The sequence below is a fragment of the Populus alba genome, chromosome 1, assembly GCF_005239225.2.
Source record: "Populus alba chromosome 1, ASM523922v2, whole genome shotgun sequence".
Classification (NCBI taxonomy): Eukaryota; Viridiplantae; Streptophyta; class Magnoliopsida; order Malpighiales; family Salicaceae; genus Populus; species Populus alba.
Window position 1 is genome coordinate 12,832,046 of NC_133284.1, and position 20,024 is coordinate 12,852,069.

Genomic DNA, 20,024 nt, shown 5'->3' on the forward strand with positions numbered 1-20,024 from the left:
TGAAACATAAATAATACTGTTTTCCATTACAATTATGTTATAGCAAACATATGTTCTAACAGTTTTGTGTGCATTAAATAAGTGATGTCTTGTCCCTCAAGAAGAGTGAGGGGATGAAACCAACTGAATTTTTTTTTCCTCCTTCTTTTTCTATGGGAAAAACATCAACATAATTCTTAAAACCCTAAGATGGGTCCAAGTGAGATAAGATTCTGACCTGCATATATAAATAATTTGCATGGCATGTAAAAGTCTATAATGCCACTCCCATATCATAATTATTTCAGGACATTAATGTTCTTCTAGTTGGGCTTCCACTTCCAGTGTAACATTAAATGATTAATAAAGTAAGAAAAGTAAACATCCAGCAATTGGATTTGCGTGGTCATTAAAAGTCAGATTATTCGTTACCTTGTTTCTTATTAGGTGAGCTTATTTACGTCCGATGCAAGTAATTGACTGCAGCAAAGCTACACAATTACCAACCTAACTGCCCAAAGTTGAGTTTCGATTTCACTTGAGATGAAAATGCTGCATTGGACAGGAACAAAAAAGGAGAATGATGAGCTATGCTTATTAAATTAAAGAGCAGGAAGAATGCGCATTGGACACATATACTAGGCCCGAGCATCGCAAAACCTAAGCAAGGGAATTAATTCCCTTTCATGGTAAATAATTAATCAAGTAAATTAAAAGAAATGATTCTCTTTTGAGTTTCTCTAAATTTCTGCCTTTTAAGGGACCTGTGTGAATGGTAGGAAAAAAACAGCATTTATTTTCTTTTTTTCCCTCCACGGAAGCATTTATATAGCAAGAGTTCTCAAGGGACCACTTGCCAAGGACTAGAAGTCTTTATACCTTTTGACTACTGAGGCCCTTAACGCTTCTAACAGGCTTTGCAACTTTAATCAATCCAAGGCCAGCTTTGGCCCACATCTTGTAAGATATTTAGGCCCAATAGGCCCACATTGCCACCCAATATTCGGCGATTGCGTATAAAAAGTGAACAGATACGGATACCAGTAGAGTTCGATCCTTCCATCTACCGGTATCTTGATGGATCTGCTAACATTAATCATCCTCCAGAAAAATGCATATCAAGACTTGACCTAAAGTGAATTGAAGACAAATAAAATTCTTTGCCCTTATATATAGCATGGACATCAGGTGATGGAGCAACAGAAGCTTAGCTTTCAATGTTATGTCCTGAACTGAGAGTTAATTATCCAGTTGTAGCATCCACTCCACGGCATATGCTACCATAAACAATGCACTTGTGATTTTGTGACGTGGGACAAAAAAGATTTAAGATAAGGATAAGAAAGAAGAAAGAACAAGCCAAAGAAGAGAAGAAAAAAAGTTGAAGAAGAGAAGAGAAATGGAGAAGGAAAAGTATGCAACTCTAAAACTTCTGTTCATATCATCATAAAAATGACTATAGTGTCAAAAATTACAAATAGTAAAATCCTAAAACAACCAATAATTAGACAAAAAAAACCCACTAAAAATAAATTGAAGTTCAAAATAGAATAAAATCAAACATAATAATAAAATCAAATAAAGGTTTACAAAAATAAAACCTAATAACATAGATGAAATCCTAATTAACAGATTAGGCTATCTTAAATCGATCATGATCATAAATGTGCATGAACTGTTTCTTAAGTTAGATATCCCTACAAACTCTTTTAGGATTGGAAAAACTTTACTCCGTCAAGTATAGTACTAGACGGCTCTAATAAAACCTTTAAAGATCATAATCAAGCTGTTATAATATTTCTTTTTTGATCCAAGTACAATTTAAATTTGGTCATCTAGTTCATAAATATAGATTTTTTAACTTCATAATCCCTTATAAAAATAACGTGTGCATCAAAGTAGCATTAACATGTTATTTTTGTGTCGTTAATAAAGATAATGCGATAAGTGTTTCAAAACGAGCATTAGGGATAAGTTGTCTTTTATATATAATGGGATCTTTCATGTTAAAAGTATACATAATATCAAAGTTTGGTGGTCGTTTGATGACATAACTACTTGATTAAAATATATATAATACTTTTAATGATCTAGCACTACTCACTTGCAATTTTTCATTGGTTTTTGAAGGAAAATTCAGGATAATCTATATCATGAAATAATATGCAATATTAAATGCATTATGATACTTATGTAAGTCAACTTCAAGTTTTTTTGTTCATTATTTGCTTGAATTTGTTTGATGATCTCAACATGCAAATTATAAATTTTATATGCAAAACATTTAGCTAACTCAAACATCTTAACATAAGGAGACATGGAAAAAAGACCTACGGGCTTCGTAGGTTAGTGAACAAAAATACTAAGTGAGTAAGGGTATGAAATAGAACAAATACTGTTTAAAACCTTAAAGATTAGGGTTATCTTTATCTTCCTCACAACTAAGTAAAGGGTAAGAGATTTTAACATGCTGCTTAAAATCTATGACATGTTGAATGTCAAGCATGAGGAGCAGGAATCAAGTAGTTTATGAGGATTAATATCATGAGACTCTTCTAACACTGCATCTACTTCTTCAGGTAATTCTATTGAAGTGTTTCATAAAACTTTCTCTATAGTTAAAATGGATTTAATAAATATTTTCTTAATCTCTTTCTTATAGTTATTTGAACTTATTATGTTAAGTCCCTTTTATTACACATCATCTTCATCTAAGTTACTAAAATCCTTAAGATTAGGCTCATACACTTGATTAATACAATTTTTTTTTTTTTTACCTATAACCTTATATGCTTGGATGTCTAAAGGTTTAGTGGTAAGTTTGACGAAGATATGACCAAAACCTTGATATTTAGCAAACTGAACCTTTGAACTCATTCTAGACATTTCATTGATGACTCATTTTCCTTATTTTATTTATAAATTTAAGGATTATTAGGATTTAAATCTATATGGGTGGAGCATTGAACAAATAACTATTATTTTTAAATTGAAACCTAACAGAGATATTATAAAGGACCTGACATTTCATTCATTGACTCTTCATAACCACTTATAGTTATACACTAAGGTATAAACTTGGTTAATGGTGGAAACACCTTGGAGCGTAAACTCTCTCCTAAGATCATTATTCAAGTCTCTATAAAATGTACTCAGAGTTGTGTTCTTTTATCTCTAATGCAACATTTGACTTATTTATATTCTTAAGATTGTTTCATTGGTTTAAAATTTGTTACTATAAGAGTGAGGTGGGTACTTCTCCTATAGTTTTTGTTTCATTTTAGTCCAATCGGTGATAAGAGGTTTATCTCTCCTCTTCAAACAATCCTTAACACTTTCTCTGTAAAATCAGGTTTTACCAATAAGATTCATTTTAGCACTCTAACTTTTTTATTAATAGAAATTTTTTAAAACATTTCCAATAAAATTGGGCTCCGCTAATAAGCTTTATCATAACAAATCTAAATATTCTATTAATAGAAAAGTTAGACTACTCAAATAAATGATATATGTCATGGCTAAAATTCAAAGGTCATGATGATCGTAAAAAATAAAGGCCTCTATTTTATTAGATCTCATGACTCGTTCATTAAGATTATCATAGCTAAAATAACCTAAATGATATTGGTGGTGCTCATTGTAAACTTGACTATAATGATTATTATAGTAATTTTTACCAGCCTTGTTTGGAAAATCTTAAAGGGTTCAACTCTTTTAAACAAGTTAATCATTCGAGTTTGCATAAGATGTGGTTTCCGGTAATGGTATCACTAAAGGTCGGGTCCATGATAATTTTAGACTCGGGGTTGGATACTAGATGACCATAGCACAAATGCATACAATACTAACTTAGAGATGCAATTGAGATCATCCGAGTTTGCATAAGATGTGGTTCTCGATAATGGTATCACTAAAGGTCGAGTCATGATAATTGTAGACTCGGGGTTGGACACTAGATGACCATAACACAAATGCATACAACACTAACTTAAAAATGCAATTGAGATCACAACGATTCTTGCAAGTAAAATCACAATACAAAAATAAAGTTAATATTTTTATTTTCATTTTAATTTGGAGATTAATCAAGAACAAAACACACTAAAAAAATCACAAATATGCAATGCTAAACCTTTAAATGTAAATAATTAATAAAACACAATGTCATAACTTCCCACAAGTCTAGCAAAACTTCATAATCAATAAAGAAGACTAAATGTTAAATATAAACATAAATATAAATGGCAAAATAGGTTGGTAAGAAAAAATAAAATATAAAAATGTAAGGTGAGATTTTTATTTAACCATAAAAAGTAATATTAACAATAACTTTAAATGACAAGTAAAAAACTAGAAAAGTAAAATTTAACAAATCAAAAGGTTGAGTAATTTACCAACCAAGATATTTAAAGATTAAGTGATATAAATCATCAAATTCGATCTTGAATAGACCTTTTTAGATCAGGTAAGACCATTAATGTAGTGTTATACTAGCTGACCTGTCTGCTGATTATAGTTATTTTTTTCCACTTTTTTACTCTTTTTTTGTATTTTTTTCTTTCTTTTTTTCTTGTTATTGTCACTTTTCTTTTCTATTATCTCTCTCTCTATCTCTCTTTTATTTCTCTCTATTTTTTTTTAAATCATAATTTTATAACTAAACAAAAAAATAAAATAAAATAATGTTATGGAATTCAACAATAAATTAAAATGAGAGTTTAACAGTTCTTTGTCACGCCTTTCTCTTCTCCAAACTTTGATTTGCTCCTGAAAATAAGTATGTCAAGGAAGATTATGTGATTTTACCCAAATGTCATTTATTGTTGCCTATGAGGTGTGATTTTGCCGAGAAAAATATTAATTGGATGGTTAGTTAGCTAGCAGGCTGATCTATTATGGTGATGGCTGATAATATAGTCGTGGTTATGGCTCCTGGTGGACATGGAATGATATGTTGTTGGCAACCTGTTAGGGTTTGGTCCATTGAGCTCATAGTGGACTTCCTACGATGTTGGGTGTTGGAGTGGCTAGCTTATGATTTGTTGGTGTTAAAGGGGTTGAATTGAGTTATTTTTAGGTTAGTTGAGAGGCTGTCAACCATGGTTGTTGTTGCTATTCTAGGCAATGGTTGTGTTATGGGTAGTGGTTATAGTGGATGTTAGATTGGTTAGCAATGTGGTAGCTAGTAAATGTAGGTTGTATTTATGGGTGGTTGGATTGTTGATGGAGAAGATAAATAATAGCTATGATTTAATGTTAAAATAATCTTAAGGGCTTTTCTTTTCAGGATGCTACAACTTGGCTTTCGTGGGATGCCAAGGTTTTTCCCTCGAGTAGTCAGGAGCTTCAGTATATTTGGGACTTAGTTCATTTCCATTTCAGGATTACATTGTCAAATCACTATGTCTATAAGGGTTATTCATCTGGAAGGTTTTTTTTTCTACTCAGCATGGGAAGTTCTTAAAGACATAAAACCCATAAATTATATGCATTCCCTTCTCTAGTTTCTAGGTCATATCTCAAGACATTCATTTATCATATAGCTTGCTTATATAGGTCACCTACATATCATGGACATGCTACCTGCTTATCAGATCATCAGCTCCTCGATATATATTCTTTATAGGTCACATGTTGAGACACACAACTATCTTTTCTTTTAGTGTCCTCTTTTTGTTTCGATTTAGAGGGCTATCATGAACAAGATCCTTGTGAGCTAGTCTTCTATGACATGGCAACCTTTATTTCAGTGGGCATACATGCATTTTATGCAGAAGAAGGAGTTCATGCATTTACTTGCTCGGCTAGTCCTCTCAACCATGGTTTTCTTCATTTGATATGAGATGAATAATCAAGTCTTTCACTAGGCTTATCGACCTCACCATATTGTTAATGAGGAGATCTTTAAGCTTATGCAGTCCTAATTGGTTGAGCTACAACCAAAGTATCATATTCCAACTACTATCATGTATATATATGGCATCTTTTAGAGTCATAAGGTATCTCTGCTTTGTTGTTCTTCAAGTTTCTTTTAGCATGAATGTTCTTTTTACAGAACCAGTTGACTAGTTCTGAGTTTTTCACAAACCAATCGACTAGTATCTAGGTTTTTTCTTATAGGTTTCATTTTGTATAATTGATCAACCACCTCTAAAATTTTCAGAATCTGGTCGATCAACTTCCTAGCGATTGTTCATGCAATCTTGTTTTCATATCTATTTGAGTTTTCTTTAGCTTTTGCTCTCTTTTTTTCTTGCTATCTAAGGTCGATTGAATCTAGGTAGCAGGGCAATGTACTTCTTAGGATATGCACCTTGTATTTTATACAGTTTTTTCTTTTTATACAATTACACTTGTCAAAAAACAATGTTTCAGTAAGGTGTAAAACCTTTTTTTATTGATTTTTTTTTTCACATTACCGATTTACCTTCCTTTTTTTTTTGTTCTTATATTTGATAGGGTTTATAAAATGATATTAGATTTTGAGAATTTGAAAAAACCTTGTAATTTTTCGATTGTTTTTTCCATATAAGCAAGGAAAAAAAAGAATAAGCTAAAGAAAAAAAGAAAGGAGAAAAGAAAAGGAGAAGAAAAGGTATATAACTCTGTAATTTTTATTCAATTCATCATAAAATATAAAATTGACTACATCGTTAAAAAAACATATGAATAAATAGTAAAACTCTAAAACAACCAATAATTAAACCAAAGATCCACTAAAAATAAATTGAAATCCAAAATAAAATAACATGAAATATAGTAATTAAACTCAAATAAAAACACAAATTAATTAAACTAATAACATAATCTAAAACACAATCAATAAGTTAGGCTACATTCCATCATTTATAATCATACGTGTTTGATAACCATGTCTGGGATCCAGTTTACCACCAACTTGCATATACATTTACATCTTAAATTATCAAGTTCAGGTATGATATGAAGTTTACATAGCATGACATGCACGCAACCATAAGAATCCTGCATCTAGAAATTTAATGTGACCTTTCACATCAACTCCAAAAAAACATTCATCACGCATGCATGATGCATAAATTTCCTTTCATAGCCATATCCTAAGTTCGCCAATCCCACTGCATCTCCTTATATTCCAAGGAACATAGCAAATGAATACGTGCAAGTAAAGAGAAGATTCCCAATTTTCTCAAGCATCGCCCTTGAATGTGAAAACTTATAACTGCCAAAGCTGTATCATTTGTAAGAAGCTGCAACCCACCCATAATCAAGCAACCCTTAAAATCAAAAGCATCAATGTCAATGTTCCACCTAATTCAAAGTCACTGAAGAGCCTAATATCAGTACTGATAAAATTGAAGATCAGGATCCAGGCTGCGACCTCCACATTATCCCCAAGATGCTACATGTGTGAACTTATATGATTATCTAGGAAATGGAAATGTTAAATGTGGCAGCCACATGCTAGAATAAATTCTAGAATGTACGGCACCATCTATCTTGCACTGCTCAAACTCCTACAGAGAAGAACTGGTTGTGGCCCCAAACTAAATGGAAGGCAGCTGTCTTAACTAGCTGCTTGGCAATACTAGGGCCAACCAGCTCGGCCAGCCGCAACTAATGCAATGGATACATGCTAATCACAATGATTAACGTGGTAGATAAATTAACCAGAAGTCAGAATCCTCCAGCAAGAGTCGATCGCTAAATAGAAATTATGACAGAATCATAATAAGCACAATAATACTAGTTGAGCTTTCCGCCTAACTTTTGACTCGAGTTCTGATCATTAAGCTCGCTCAGAATGAGTACACATGGGTATGGAGAGACTACTGCATTCAGTTCATGAACAATTCAAACTGAACACTGTTGAGCTAAATCCCATTTAGTTCATGAACTGTAAATCCGACCACCACAGCAATTTCTTGTTGCAACTTAAATTTCACTGATCGCTACAGTGATTCTTATTAGAATTGCAGAAACAGCTAGCATACACCAAGAACATAAAAAGCAATCACAAATAACTGACCGATAACCACACTGGAGCACATCTTTTAAAAGCACAAAAATATGCTGAATTCAACCATCATCTAGGAAACAACAGTTCTTCATTTCAGTGCAGAACTGTTTAAAGAAAAAGTTGAAATTGAAAAGGAATGACTCCAGGAATTAGATGGTGTCATTGGACACCTTCAGCATTCAAAGAAACCAATCAGTAGAAACGGCGAGCCTGAATGAACAAATATAGGAAGGGCATGGAGATTTTGAAGGAATAAAAGTTTCTAGACAAGATTTACTAGATGTTTCTGAAAAAATTTCCTTCCTATCTCTCTTTTTTAACAGTTTCAAACGATTACTGCGGGCTATAAGTAAAAACCATAGTGATGATGATTTATGAAGCAATATTTGTGTAATCTCTTATTGTTTGAGGAACGATTGTCATTTTTTTTATTTCTTTAATGCCAACGATCTCCCTGTCATATCTTTGCAATCTCATCTCGTTTGAGGGCTAATTTTCATTTTTTACATCTCTAATACCAACGATCTCCCTACCTTATATAATCTCAATTATGGGATTAACACCATACATCACCTGGAACCAAGTGCAAGTTAACTTTCATAACATGCACAAGATACCATTGATACTGATATGAAAGAACTGCATTTGTGTTTTCTATGTGGAGGATAGAACACTTACTTCCAGTGTGTGGACAAGCATCCACCACAAACTTAGAGCAGAGAGAAATCTTAAATACATTTCCAAAAAGACAATTAATGATAACACAGCCACCACATTAAGCAAAGTGCAAATATGCCTAGAGTGTATCTAAATATGGAATTTACATAATGGCATTAGTGGCCACACAAATATTTAATGAGCATGAGCACATATGGTCAAAATCTGACAATGAATAAATTAGATTAGAGCAAGAGATGCTAATTCCATGCAACGTACAAAGCTAAAAAAGAACTCTTGGTCGTACACGAGTCCAACCATTGATGATCTTACACTAGTCCAACCATTGATCGTGTCTGTTTTAGCATTACCCATTATGAAATGTATCTAAGAATATCTGTTTCTTTAGCAAACGTTCCCAGAAAGGGGAAACATTAGCTCCTCTGTCAACTCTAAACAGAGTCAAAAGGTGTTGAACAAGCACAATGTGCATTTAACATACTTTGGACAGAGAATACTCAAACCACATGCAAAGAGCATAAAGTGTTTAATTTGCATGGGTAGATATTGCTCGCATCTAATAAGAAATCAATTAGACTGATTCATAGTCAGAATCAGACCAAAGCGCAACAGCTTGGAATCCAATCGTATTGGGATTTAACACCAGTAAATTTCAGCTGGATCTGAAGTGTTGCACAATCCTAGTATCAATAGGTAAACCTCATGAAAGTAACTTGTAAGAATACAAAAGGATAACCCCGTGCTAAATATTAAATATACCCTAAACATAACAGGCCAGCCTTCTCTTCTATGTCAATGCAGTAATCAAACTCCCTTCAACATGCATACACAGAAATCCAAGCAATACTCATGACGCATGCATCATACAAAACTGAAATAAAAGACTACAGTACTATTTAATTACTAAAACTGGGTCAAAGATGGTATAACGACAAAACTATTAGTCATGTACACCACTAGAAACTTCCTCCATACTGGTTTAGCATCATTCATTAACAATCAAGCGATTAGCATGCAGTTCCTTTTTGCAGACATTCGTAGAAAAAGATAGTATTTTATTTGAATTCAGTCTTCATTTGCATTTGCATTAGCATTCAGAGTGCTTCTAATAGGATATCAAACACTTTTCCAAAACACTCATGCAACTTATAGAAATTCATCTGAGGAGGTTCATTGCAATCAAATGAAACAGTCAAGGGTTGTGCATTAGCATTGTACCAACTGTGTCTTTTCTCATAGAACCAGCTACTTGGAAACTGGATATTCTCAAAACTTTTACATTTTTTTCCTATTTTCATTCTCTGGTACAAACAAACAACAGAAAATTCTAAAGAAATGCTAAAAGCATTCATTTCTCTAATCTGTTGAGACATATTCTGTTAAATCTACCAAGTTAGCGACCCTTATAGATCTCCAATTGTACTGGAAAACTTTCCATGAATTAAGTAGTTCAAGCATGGAAACCAGCACTTCAATCAACCAAAACAAAAGGCAAAGAAAGTAAGATTAAAAATTTCATTGACAAAAAAGGAAACTCCATTTACCAAAGGTGCCAAATTGCACTAAACTAAAACAACTTCTAAAAAAGGAAACATTTAGAAAGCCTCAAAAGTACAACTTAAACTTCCCTAAAAACTTGAAGAGTATTTTGAGAATTACCTAACTCCAGAGCAGTTGTTGACAGAATATACATGTTCGACACTGTAACGCCATGTAAATGTTGTCAAGAGGCTAAAACTACCACCAAAGAGGCAACAAACCTATTTATTCCACCACAGTACCTCCTGCTCCTCCCCTCCTCCCTCCTACCTATCAGAAAATGTGCATCTCCATCCAGCCCACAAATAACCAGAAACATTCCTCACCACCACACAATGAATGCAACGAGCCTCACCCACTGCTATCCACTACTTTAGTATTCTACTTCCCCGCTCAAACTTGAAGAATGGGTGATTTCTCTTGCTCTTCCCCATCACTACAACAAGTATTACTCACAATCTTCCTCACTTCCACATCACAATTACACACCAGCTGCCGCTTATCAATCCCATCTTTCTCTTTCTCCTCACCCCAACTCTTCCTGACCAAATCACAAAAGAAATCAGTCAAAGCAGTCTCGTAACCGGGCATTTTGGCATACCCAGGAAAGTAATTAATATCAATCACAAGGTACCTATTCCCAATTCTAGCATCCCTAATGACATCAAAATTAAACAAATTCAACTTCAATCCCCTCCTCAATCCTCTAGCAATATCGGTAATAAAACTCTGTGGTGGCAACTCAGTGTCCTCCAAATCCATTAACTTATAATACTTATCACCATTTCTCTCATCACTAGTCAAATTCGAAACCTGCGAAAACGACAGTGACCCTTCCAAACTCTTCAGTTTCTCCTCGGAAACATCCGGTAACGACTTCCTTTTCACACACTTGACAAATTCCCCTACCACGTAAACTTTAAAGATAACGCCGCCGTGATTAACAAACTCTTGTAAGACAATTGGGGGTTTTAATTTATTTAAACCCTCATGGTTAAAAACCAAAGCCATTTTATGCGATTTTGCGCTACCATCAGCAATTAATGGTTTCGCAATGACCGGATATTTTAAAAAATCCCAAGATTGCCGGTCGAAAAGCGTTTCCTTATCGTAAATAACAATCTGTTTCGGAATGCCGAATGTGTCCGTTTCCGACTCGATCTTTAGCTCCGAAACGACTTGTAACATCGAGATTCGGTTGTGGAGTCGTTCGATTGACGCAGGCGAGTCGATTATAGTCGAATTAGGGTTTTGAATTTGGAACTCCTCGAGTTGTTTCCTCCAATGTTCACCGTACAGTTTGTGGAGAACGCAATCGAACGGTCCCTGATCAATTAATCGACGGTCCTGATCAATTTTCACCAGATCGACGCCTTTTGATTTGCAGAGAGAGAGCAGTGAATCTTGGATGAAGCTTTGTTGTTTCTTTGGCAACAGCGCGTAGCCAACAACGCCTCTCCTATCGTCCGCCATTGGAATTGATTGGCTTTTGCGAGGATGAAATTGAAAGATTTTGATTGCATTCAATTCGGAAATGTGATTTTTTTTTTTTAATTTTGGGGATTTGTTTTTAAATCTTAGAAAATTCTTGAAACACAAAAACAACTGAAAGGGAGTGATAGGGAGGAAGAGAGTGGAGAGGGGTGGTATATATAGATATTGTACTAGGGTTAGAGAGATCTGATAAAGCCACCAGAGCTAAGGAAAAGTGAGTACACGTGGCATACTCTTTGATGCTCCCCGAACGATAAGTTGGATTACCATGTTTGACAACACAAGTAGAACGCTCTCTCAGTTCAACTGTATTTTAAAAGAGGCTTTTTTTTAATTTTGAATTTTTTTTGTATGTTTTTTTTGTATGTATTGATATTAAAAATAAATTTTAAAAAAAATATATATATATATATATTATATTTTGATATATTTTTAAATAAAAAATATTTTAAAAATTATAAAGAAGAGATGTCGTTGCATAGGCAGTACTAGCAAGTGAAGTAGTAAGTTAGTGTTGATTAATTAGGGCAAGGGTGGGGATGTCGTCTTCCTCTTCTTCTCTTGCTTGAATTTGCTTGGGTTATTAGATTTGGGATATCGCCATCGAAAGAAGATGGAATTTAGAAAATGTGGAATCAATTGACCAAGTATATACTTTCTTTGCAATTTTATTTATTTATTATTTTTCCTTGTGGACTATTGGAGTCCATTTTGTCTTATTGTGGCCCCATTTTGTGATGTGACTTTGTTTTAATTAAATTTGTTTCCTACGTGGATTTTTGCAGGCCTTTCGCGTACCCTTTTGGGGATAATGCGGATAGTTAGCATCCATGCATTTTTCCAATTGTTGTCTTTTTTTTCATGTGTTCACAATATTTGCCTTTTAATATATATATATATATATTTAAATTGGAATCTTGAGCTATTATTAAAGGTGTTTGTTGTTGTATTAATTTTTACGTATAAATTTTAAAAAATATATATTTAATTAAAAATTTTATGAGAATAGTCTTCAAATAGACATAATCTCATTTGATATTTTAAAATATACTTTACTTTTGAAAAAAATAAATCAATCACTTTTTAGAAGAATTTCAGAATCGTTGATATCCATGGGTAAACAAAATGGGTGACAGAATTTGAAAAACCTTTCTGTTAATTACATTTCTAATTATCTATTTAAAAATAAATAATACAAGAAAGAAAAGCCGTTAATTATCTGAATTCACAGTTAATTCTGGTGGTTTAAAGTCCATGTTCTGAATCATACACGATAAATTAAATCCCAAGTTTTAATCTTGAATTCATGCTAATTGCCACCGGGTCCATTGCCGTGCAAGCTGTGTTAAGAAAATATACGATCGAGTGGGGATATATTTGGCAAAAAGAATTTGTGTCGCGTACTTGGAAACAGACGACATTTCCAAGGAACTGGATGCTTTCGTAATTAAGCGTATAGTCGTCAATCATCACATTCTAGCCGCAAAAGCTCATTATTCTCTCGACCGCTGACAAGAAAAATATATATATAATAAATAAATTATGCTGTAATACCATGGGATAGGGACATTTAATTTAAGTGTAGTGACGTAAGCTCTGAGTACGTCTACAAATAAGTTGACACGACTGTGATTTGACTCACGTTAACAATTAGACATTAATTTCCTTCATTTGTTGATTGTTACTTCTGCGATATAATGAACTTTCATGGCTGGAAGTTATTTAAGTGTGCGGTGGAGGTTATTGCTTCTAATATGTGTTTTATTTTGAAATATATTAAAATAATATTTTATTTAATTTTTAAAATTTATTTTTAATATCAGTATATTAAAATAATTTAAAAATATTTAAAAAAATATTAATACTTTTTAAAAACAATTTTTTAAAACATAAAAATAAACATGCTTAACAAATGCAATACACTCTCCAACATCCAAGCATTAACCCCCTTCTTTTCAATTATAACTTTGCTTTAATATTTCTCTTTTCATTACCTTACACGTTTTATGTGACAATGAAAAACTCTTAGAATCTCTCTTTTCTAGTGTTTTTTTTTTTAAAAAAAAAAACTTTATAATTTAATTAAGAGTTTATATCACAAAATTCTAGATACTAATTAATAATACACATAATTGATTGCAATACTCAATATAAAAGGAAGTATGGTATAAGGATTTTGAGATTTCAGATATTACAGTAAAAAGAAATGAATAAAAAGAAACAAATTTCTTAGGACAAATCATAATTAAGAAAAAGAGAACGATGAACTTAGTATAATCTGAATGTATATAGGCAGGTCGAAGTTATTATACAAAGTTTTGGAAGACCTGTGATATTGGATAAATTTAGGGTCTATCCTGACTAACTTATAAATTTTACAACTTTGAATTATAAGATTATAATAATTCCCCATAAAAAATAAATCGAAATAAATTTAAAATCTCAATTCCAATCAACAAAAATATTGAATGACAAATTATTTTTAAAAAAATCAATTTTAAAAAGGACCCTAAAAAAATTACTCGAGTAAATCTAGTTAAATTCATCAAATTCGCAACCTTGAGTCATAAAAATAAAATTATCACATAAAAAAAAAAAAAAATATAAAAATTAGCTCTCAACCAACCCATTGTCAGATGATAAAATAAAAAAAATATATCAATTTTAAAAAAGCAACAAAGAAAATTCATGTTAATCTAAGTTAACTCGTTAAACTCATGATAAAGATCATGAGACAAGAATATTTTTATAAAAAATAAATTGAAAATAATTATGCTTATTTAAAAAATATACAAAGAAAAAAACATAACTGAGCAAAATCTTATAATAATAGTTTTATTGGTGCTTGAACTAAAAAATAATATATATTTTTTTAAATATACCTTTAAAAAATAATCTAGAAGTTTAGGTATAATAGATTAGCTTCCGAACCCAAAATCAAGAGTAGGCCCACACGGCTACAAATTAAATTTTTTTAGTTGTTTGCCTGCCTTCATTTTTTAAAGTCATCAAACGGCGTTTTATTTGTAAAGGCATGCTATAAAGTTCCCTGAAAAAAATAGGGAAGGGTCGAAATTGTATAAAGAAAAGGGATTAGGTCGAACACTAGAATTGACCTAAAAGATAAAGGAACACGATTGGAAAATAGGAAACTTAAAGACTAAAAATAAAATTAGCTTTATTTAAAAAAAAAAAAAAATAGGTGGCAGACCTTTTTTTAAGAAACGAAAGGAAGAGGTGCAAACCTCTAACTCATATTCTCACATCTAGAGAAAATTATAATTAAAAAAAAATTAATTTGATCCGAAGTAAATTAAGACTCAATTAAAGCATAACTAGAAAGATAATTAGAAAAGAAAAAAAAAAACACAAATTATTCAACCGGGTTAAATTATTGTGATTGTTTTTATCTGAGTTGTACATTTATCGTGCTAACCTGAATTAATACAATATATCACTATATTTTAATTTAACTTTCTAATCATAAAAATTATTTGATAATATATTGATTTACATTTAAGTTGGGCTAGGCAGGGGTTAAAACAATGATAACATTATTTTTTTTAACCAGATCATCATTTAAAAAAGAAATTAGTTTTTTTTTGGTTCGCTGGGTCTAACAAGCCACACTATTTTTTTTATTTATTTATTTATTAATACATACAATAATGAACTAATTTGATACTATGCACCAGTTAAGCTTTTTTATCCCCATTCCAAAAAAATTTATCACATGCAAAAAAAAAAAAAAAAGGACGTTCACATTTTTTTCATGCAATAATTGGTTTTTGGAGCATAATTACCATAGTGAGAAGTGGTGGCGATGAGCTTCCAAGTTGCAAAGTGCCAAGGAAATTAATGAGCATAAAAAGGTTTTTTCAAGTGGCCACCCGTGCGAGATTTTAGCATGTGCATACCTTATGATCACGAAGTCAAGATTAACAGTATGTCCGAAAATGAAATGGCACCAATTGAGCTGTTACTATCAATCTCAATTTATATAGATATGAAATCTCTTTCATTCTCAACCCTCCTTGTGGCACACATTTCTCATTACCCACCCAACTCCATCACCGTCCAAAAAGTTTTTTTTAAAAAAATGTTTTGAAAATATTTTTAAATTAAATTTTATTTTATTTTATGTTTTTTACTTTAATTTTTTTTTTGTATTTTTAGATTACCTTAATGTTCTAATGTCAAAAATAAATTTTTTTTAAAAAATATTATTTCAATACATTTTAAAATAAAAAATATTTTTAAAAATAATTTCTATAACAATACCAGATAATTCAAGTAAGTCTTTTGTGGTGGGATTGGGATAAACTATTATAACTTGGTGCTTCCATTTCCATGGCCATGAACGCCAAACACCAGCACTAGTAATGAAAAGAATTTGTTTGAGAGGTAGCTCATTTGATTAGGTTTTGAGTTTATTTTTCAATAATTACGAGTTTGAGTCTCCTCATTACCACTAGAAATTTATATGGTTGTTAACTTTAGGATCCGTAAAATTAATCAATATACGTACAAACTGGCTCAAATATTTATGTTAATAAAAAATAAAAATTACCAGCCATCAGTCATCAAGAGAAGACCATTACTTAAGTTCAAGAATTAGAAAACGAGTAAAACATAACTGGTAAAAAGCAAGAAAGCTGAGGTTGAAACTATGGAATTAGAAAAGGAGTTGAAATTCTTTGTTCGGTTAAAACGTACAGTGGAGCTATTAACAATATACTAAAAGGGCTCAGTGTTTCTGTTATTATTTACCTAGATTTAAAGCACTGTAAATTAGAGCAATATAATGGTAACACAACCCTTACCATAAAGAGTTGAAGGGCAATAAGAAAGGGATGCTAGGATACATTCATCATTGAAGGGATGCTTAGAGAGAAAATAGTCAGCACAAGTTTTGGTGGAGTTGCATGCCATGGGGAACAGGCACTTGGCGCTACCTGCGCAAGGACAGTTGGCGCTTAGGCGACCAGCCCCTTGTGCGGAGTAGACCCAAGCGCCACCTGGCGATGGGGTCTTGGCAAAAGGTCGATTGGCTATGGCAACCCTAATGTCACGTGGCGCTTCAGCAGACGCAAGCACCACGTGCGCGCATTGGCAACTATACCCTTACGCAGGGCAATCTTGAGCGCCACTGGCATTGATTGGCTATAGCAGCCCTAACACTGTGAGGCGCTGAGGCTGACCCAAACACCACCTGACGCATGATCAGCTATACCCTTGCGCAAGACAGACCTGAGCGCCACTTGGCTCTTAGGCGGCTTCAATGTGCGGGGCAGACCCCAGTGCCATTTGGGGCTTAAGTCTTGACAAAAGGCTCAATGACTATGGCAGCCTTGGCACCATGTGACACAAGGGTAGCCTAGACACCAGGTTTTCGCTTCTCATTATTATTATAATATTATTACTTATAATAAAAATAAAAATATTTATATGATAATATTTTTAGTGTTTATACTATTAATTATAAATAAAAATAATAATATTTGTAGCACAAATAATACTATTTTTATATGAATATTTTAAATTTTAATAAAATAATAATATTTTTAATGCAAATACTATTCATTATAATAAAATAATAATATTTGTAACACCAATTATACTATTTTTAAGAGTAATACTATTTATGATATTAATGCTTTTAATTATAATAAAAATTAATATAAAAAATATATCATTTAATATACATTATATTTTTAGTTCATGAGAAAAAAGTTTTTTATTAGAAATAAATTATCAACATTTAATTTTTTTATATGTTAAAATAAAAAGTTAATCTGACAGCTCGATAATAAATCTAGTTCAATTAAATATGGTGTTTTTAATGTTTTCCAAGGAATTTATCCAAATAATTGGTTTTGATTTTTGAGAACGTTTTAATAGTGTATCAACCATATGATGATGGCACCTTTAAAGAGTAGTGGGCACCTTCAATTCAATGCAATGATGAAGCCTAAAATGGGATCCTCCAGAGTCAAAACCCCTGCTGATTGCCACAAACCAAATTCTTGCATAAAATCGAAACATCGAGAGATCAAAGTAAAATCTGCCCTTCATTTTATGTGTACTCTTGAAATATATGATGAAATGAAAGTGAGTCTCCTTCTATTTGTTTTTATATTTTAAAAATAATTTTGAAAAAATTTAAATTTTATTTTATTTTTTTTTAAATTAATATTATTTTGGTATTTTCATATCATGTTAATGTATTAATGTTAAGAATAATTTTTTAAAAATATAAAATATTTTTTTAATAAAAAAATATTTTAAAAATCACACTTTCAAACACAATATCAAAATATATAATGTAGAATGCATGCTGCTTTTTGATATTTTATTGGCCCTTGAGTGGAGGCCGAGTCATGCTATTTAATAAGCGGAATTGGAGGTCCAGTATGAGGACGCTGATCACTTTCCTTGGATTTGAACCAAGAAGCCCATGGATCTAGTTTTTCTGGGCTTCGCGTATTGCTTTCTATTTTTTCCCAGATTTGCTTTTGATTTCCAGGGTTTCCCTTTTCAATTATCCAATTAATCAATAAAACAAGATGCACTTGGGCCTAAAAGACAAGGCTCGCTCACCTGCTAGGGTTTTTCTTTTTCTTTTTTGAAATAGTGAACGTGTCAAATGTGATATTTTTTGGTGGTCAGGGTTTTTTGATACAAATATTGAATTCCCCTTGAAAAGATGAATTCAAAGAATAATTTTTTTTTTATATAGTAAGAATATGACCTTTTAAGAACTTGTTTTTTTTTTTTTTTTTTATGTTTTTTTGGTGACTTTATCTCTCCTCAGTATTCAAGGATTGAAGTGTTAAAAAAATAAAGTTTGGTATTGAAATATGAATTACTAAAATAGCAAGGACTAAATTGGAGTAATAAATGTGATAAAACAATGTAAGAAATCCATCAAAAAATTTATAGAACATAAATTTTATTTTCATTGAACATTCATGACTAATTTTTTTTTTTTTACATATTATGTATAGAATAAGTGAAACAAAATTTTGTTACCATTCCATAAAAATCTATAATATTATTTAAGAATCATGATAAAATAGAATAGTAATTTAAATATCATGTTAAGCTTTTTTTCAATGGATTTCAATCATAATAAATAAATAAAATGAAAAAAAAATAGAAAAGAGCCAGCATCAGGGGCAAAAAGATGGGTTTGCACCCCTATCCCAAACATAAAGAAAGCTTGCACACCTGACCTTTTTCTTCCTGTTTTTTTTTTTTTTATCAAGGGTTGAGGACATGTTATTTACCTTTTTTATTATTATTATTATTATTATTATTATTATTAGCAATTGATACATCGCTTGCTTGTCTAAATTCTGACAGCTAGAGAGGTGATTGGAAGATTGAGTTGAGTTTTTCGACCTTAAAAACTCAGTTTTAACCTTTTTTCTTCTATAAATACCTTTATAATCTCAGTTAATTAATTTCTAAATGCAAAATATCCTTAAATCAGTTTTAAAAAAAATCAAATAAAAAAAAATTATCAACTTCAATCTATTTTTTCTAGCAATATAAAAACAACAAAAACATTTTAATAAAACTTTTTTAATCAAATGAACCCATTAACACTAAAAATAATTATTTTTTATTGTTGAAATGTGGCCTACCAACTACTTTCTCTTTTTTACATTGTTTTTAGCAACCTTCTCTCAAACTTAGAAATTAAAAAGTGAATAAAATAAAGTTTTGGATTAAAATAAAAAAAAAACCTTAATAAACAAGAAAAAAAAATTCAGATGAAATTCTAGAAAAACCCCTCATGAACAATGAAAAAAGAGAGTAAAAGGACTAATTTTTGTTCAAGTGTTAAATTCAGTCCTAGATGTTTTAATTTTTTTAATTAATAAAATTAAATTTTATCTTATTAAATCAAGTAATAATTGAATGTTAAAATATGTTATTGATATCGGAGAACTCTATAACAAGCCGATTAAAAAAAATTATGAACACTAAATTATAGTCAACGCAATCTACTAGTATAATTTTTTTTAAAAAAATAATAACTAAAATAAAAAAAAGGTTTTTTTAAAAAAAAATTTGAGCAGTGTCCAATGAAAATACATTGTTAGGCGGTCCATAGTGATTTTTTATAGTGTTTTCTTCACGTCACGACAATCCTATAACAAGCGAAGCGGAACGAGTTATCATATTCAAATCCCAACCGACAAAGTATACAATATACAATGATGAATTAAATAAAATAAAATCAGTAAAAAAAAACTTGAAAGACAACACATTATTTAAGAATGGACAAGTGGCTTGCTGGCAGGGCGGCTCCCTCCAAAGCCGAATG

The 20,024-nt window shown here is 31.4% G+C and overlaps 1 protein-coding gene across 3 annotated transcripts; it reads right to left on the minus strand.

The window, feature by feature from the left end:
• Nucleotides 1-6,835: 6,835 nt before the first annotated feature.
• LOC118039247 (inositol-tetrakisphosphate 1-kinase 1) lies at nucleotides 6,836-11,825 on the minus strand. 3 transcript variants are annotated; one of them, XR_012170217.1, is made up of 2 exons: nucleotides 10,316-11,824; nucleotides 6,836-7,235 (listed from the first exon to the last, which is right to left on the minus strand). XR_012170217.1 is itself a non-coding variant. In XM_035045898.2 (2 exons), exons 1-2 carry the CDS (start codon nucleotides 11,666-11,668, stop codon nucleotides 10,589-10,591), a joined length of 987 nt encoding a protein of 328 aa, XP_034901789.1. In that variant the 5' UTR covers nucleotides 11,669-11,825; the 3' UTR covers nucleotides 10,153-10,588. The 3 variants fall into 3 exon arrangements, 2 of the variants coding, with proteins under 2 accessions (XP_034901789.1, XP_034901788.1); XM_035045898.2 differs by lacking the exon at nucleotides 6,836-7,235 and having other exon boundaries at nucleotides 10,153-10,736; nucleotides 10,830-11,825; XM_035045897.2 differs by lacking the exon at nucleotides 6,836-7,235 and having other exon boundaries at nucleotides 10,153-11,824.
• Nucleotides 11,826-20,024: the final 8,199 nt, after the last annotated feature.

What these genes read in the sequence shown, in the direction of transcription:
- LOC118039247 (XM_035045897.2), bottom strand. Translation starts at nt 11,668, where the DNA reads ATGGCGGACGATAGGAGAGGCGTTGTTGGCTACGCGCTGTTGCCAAAG.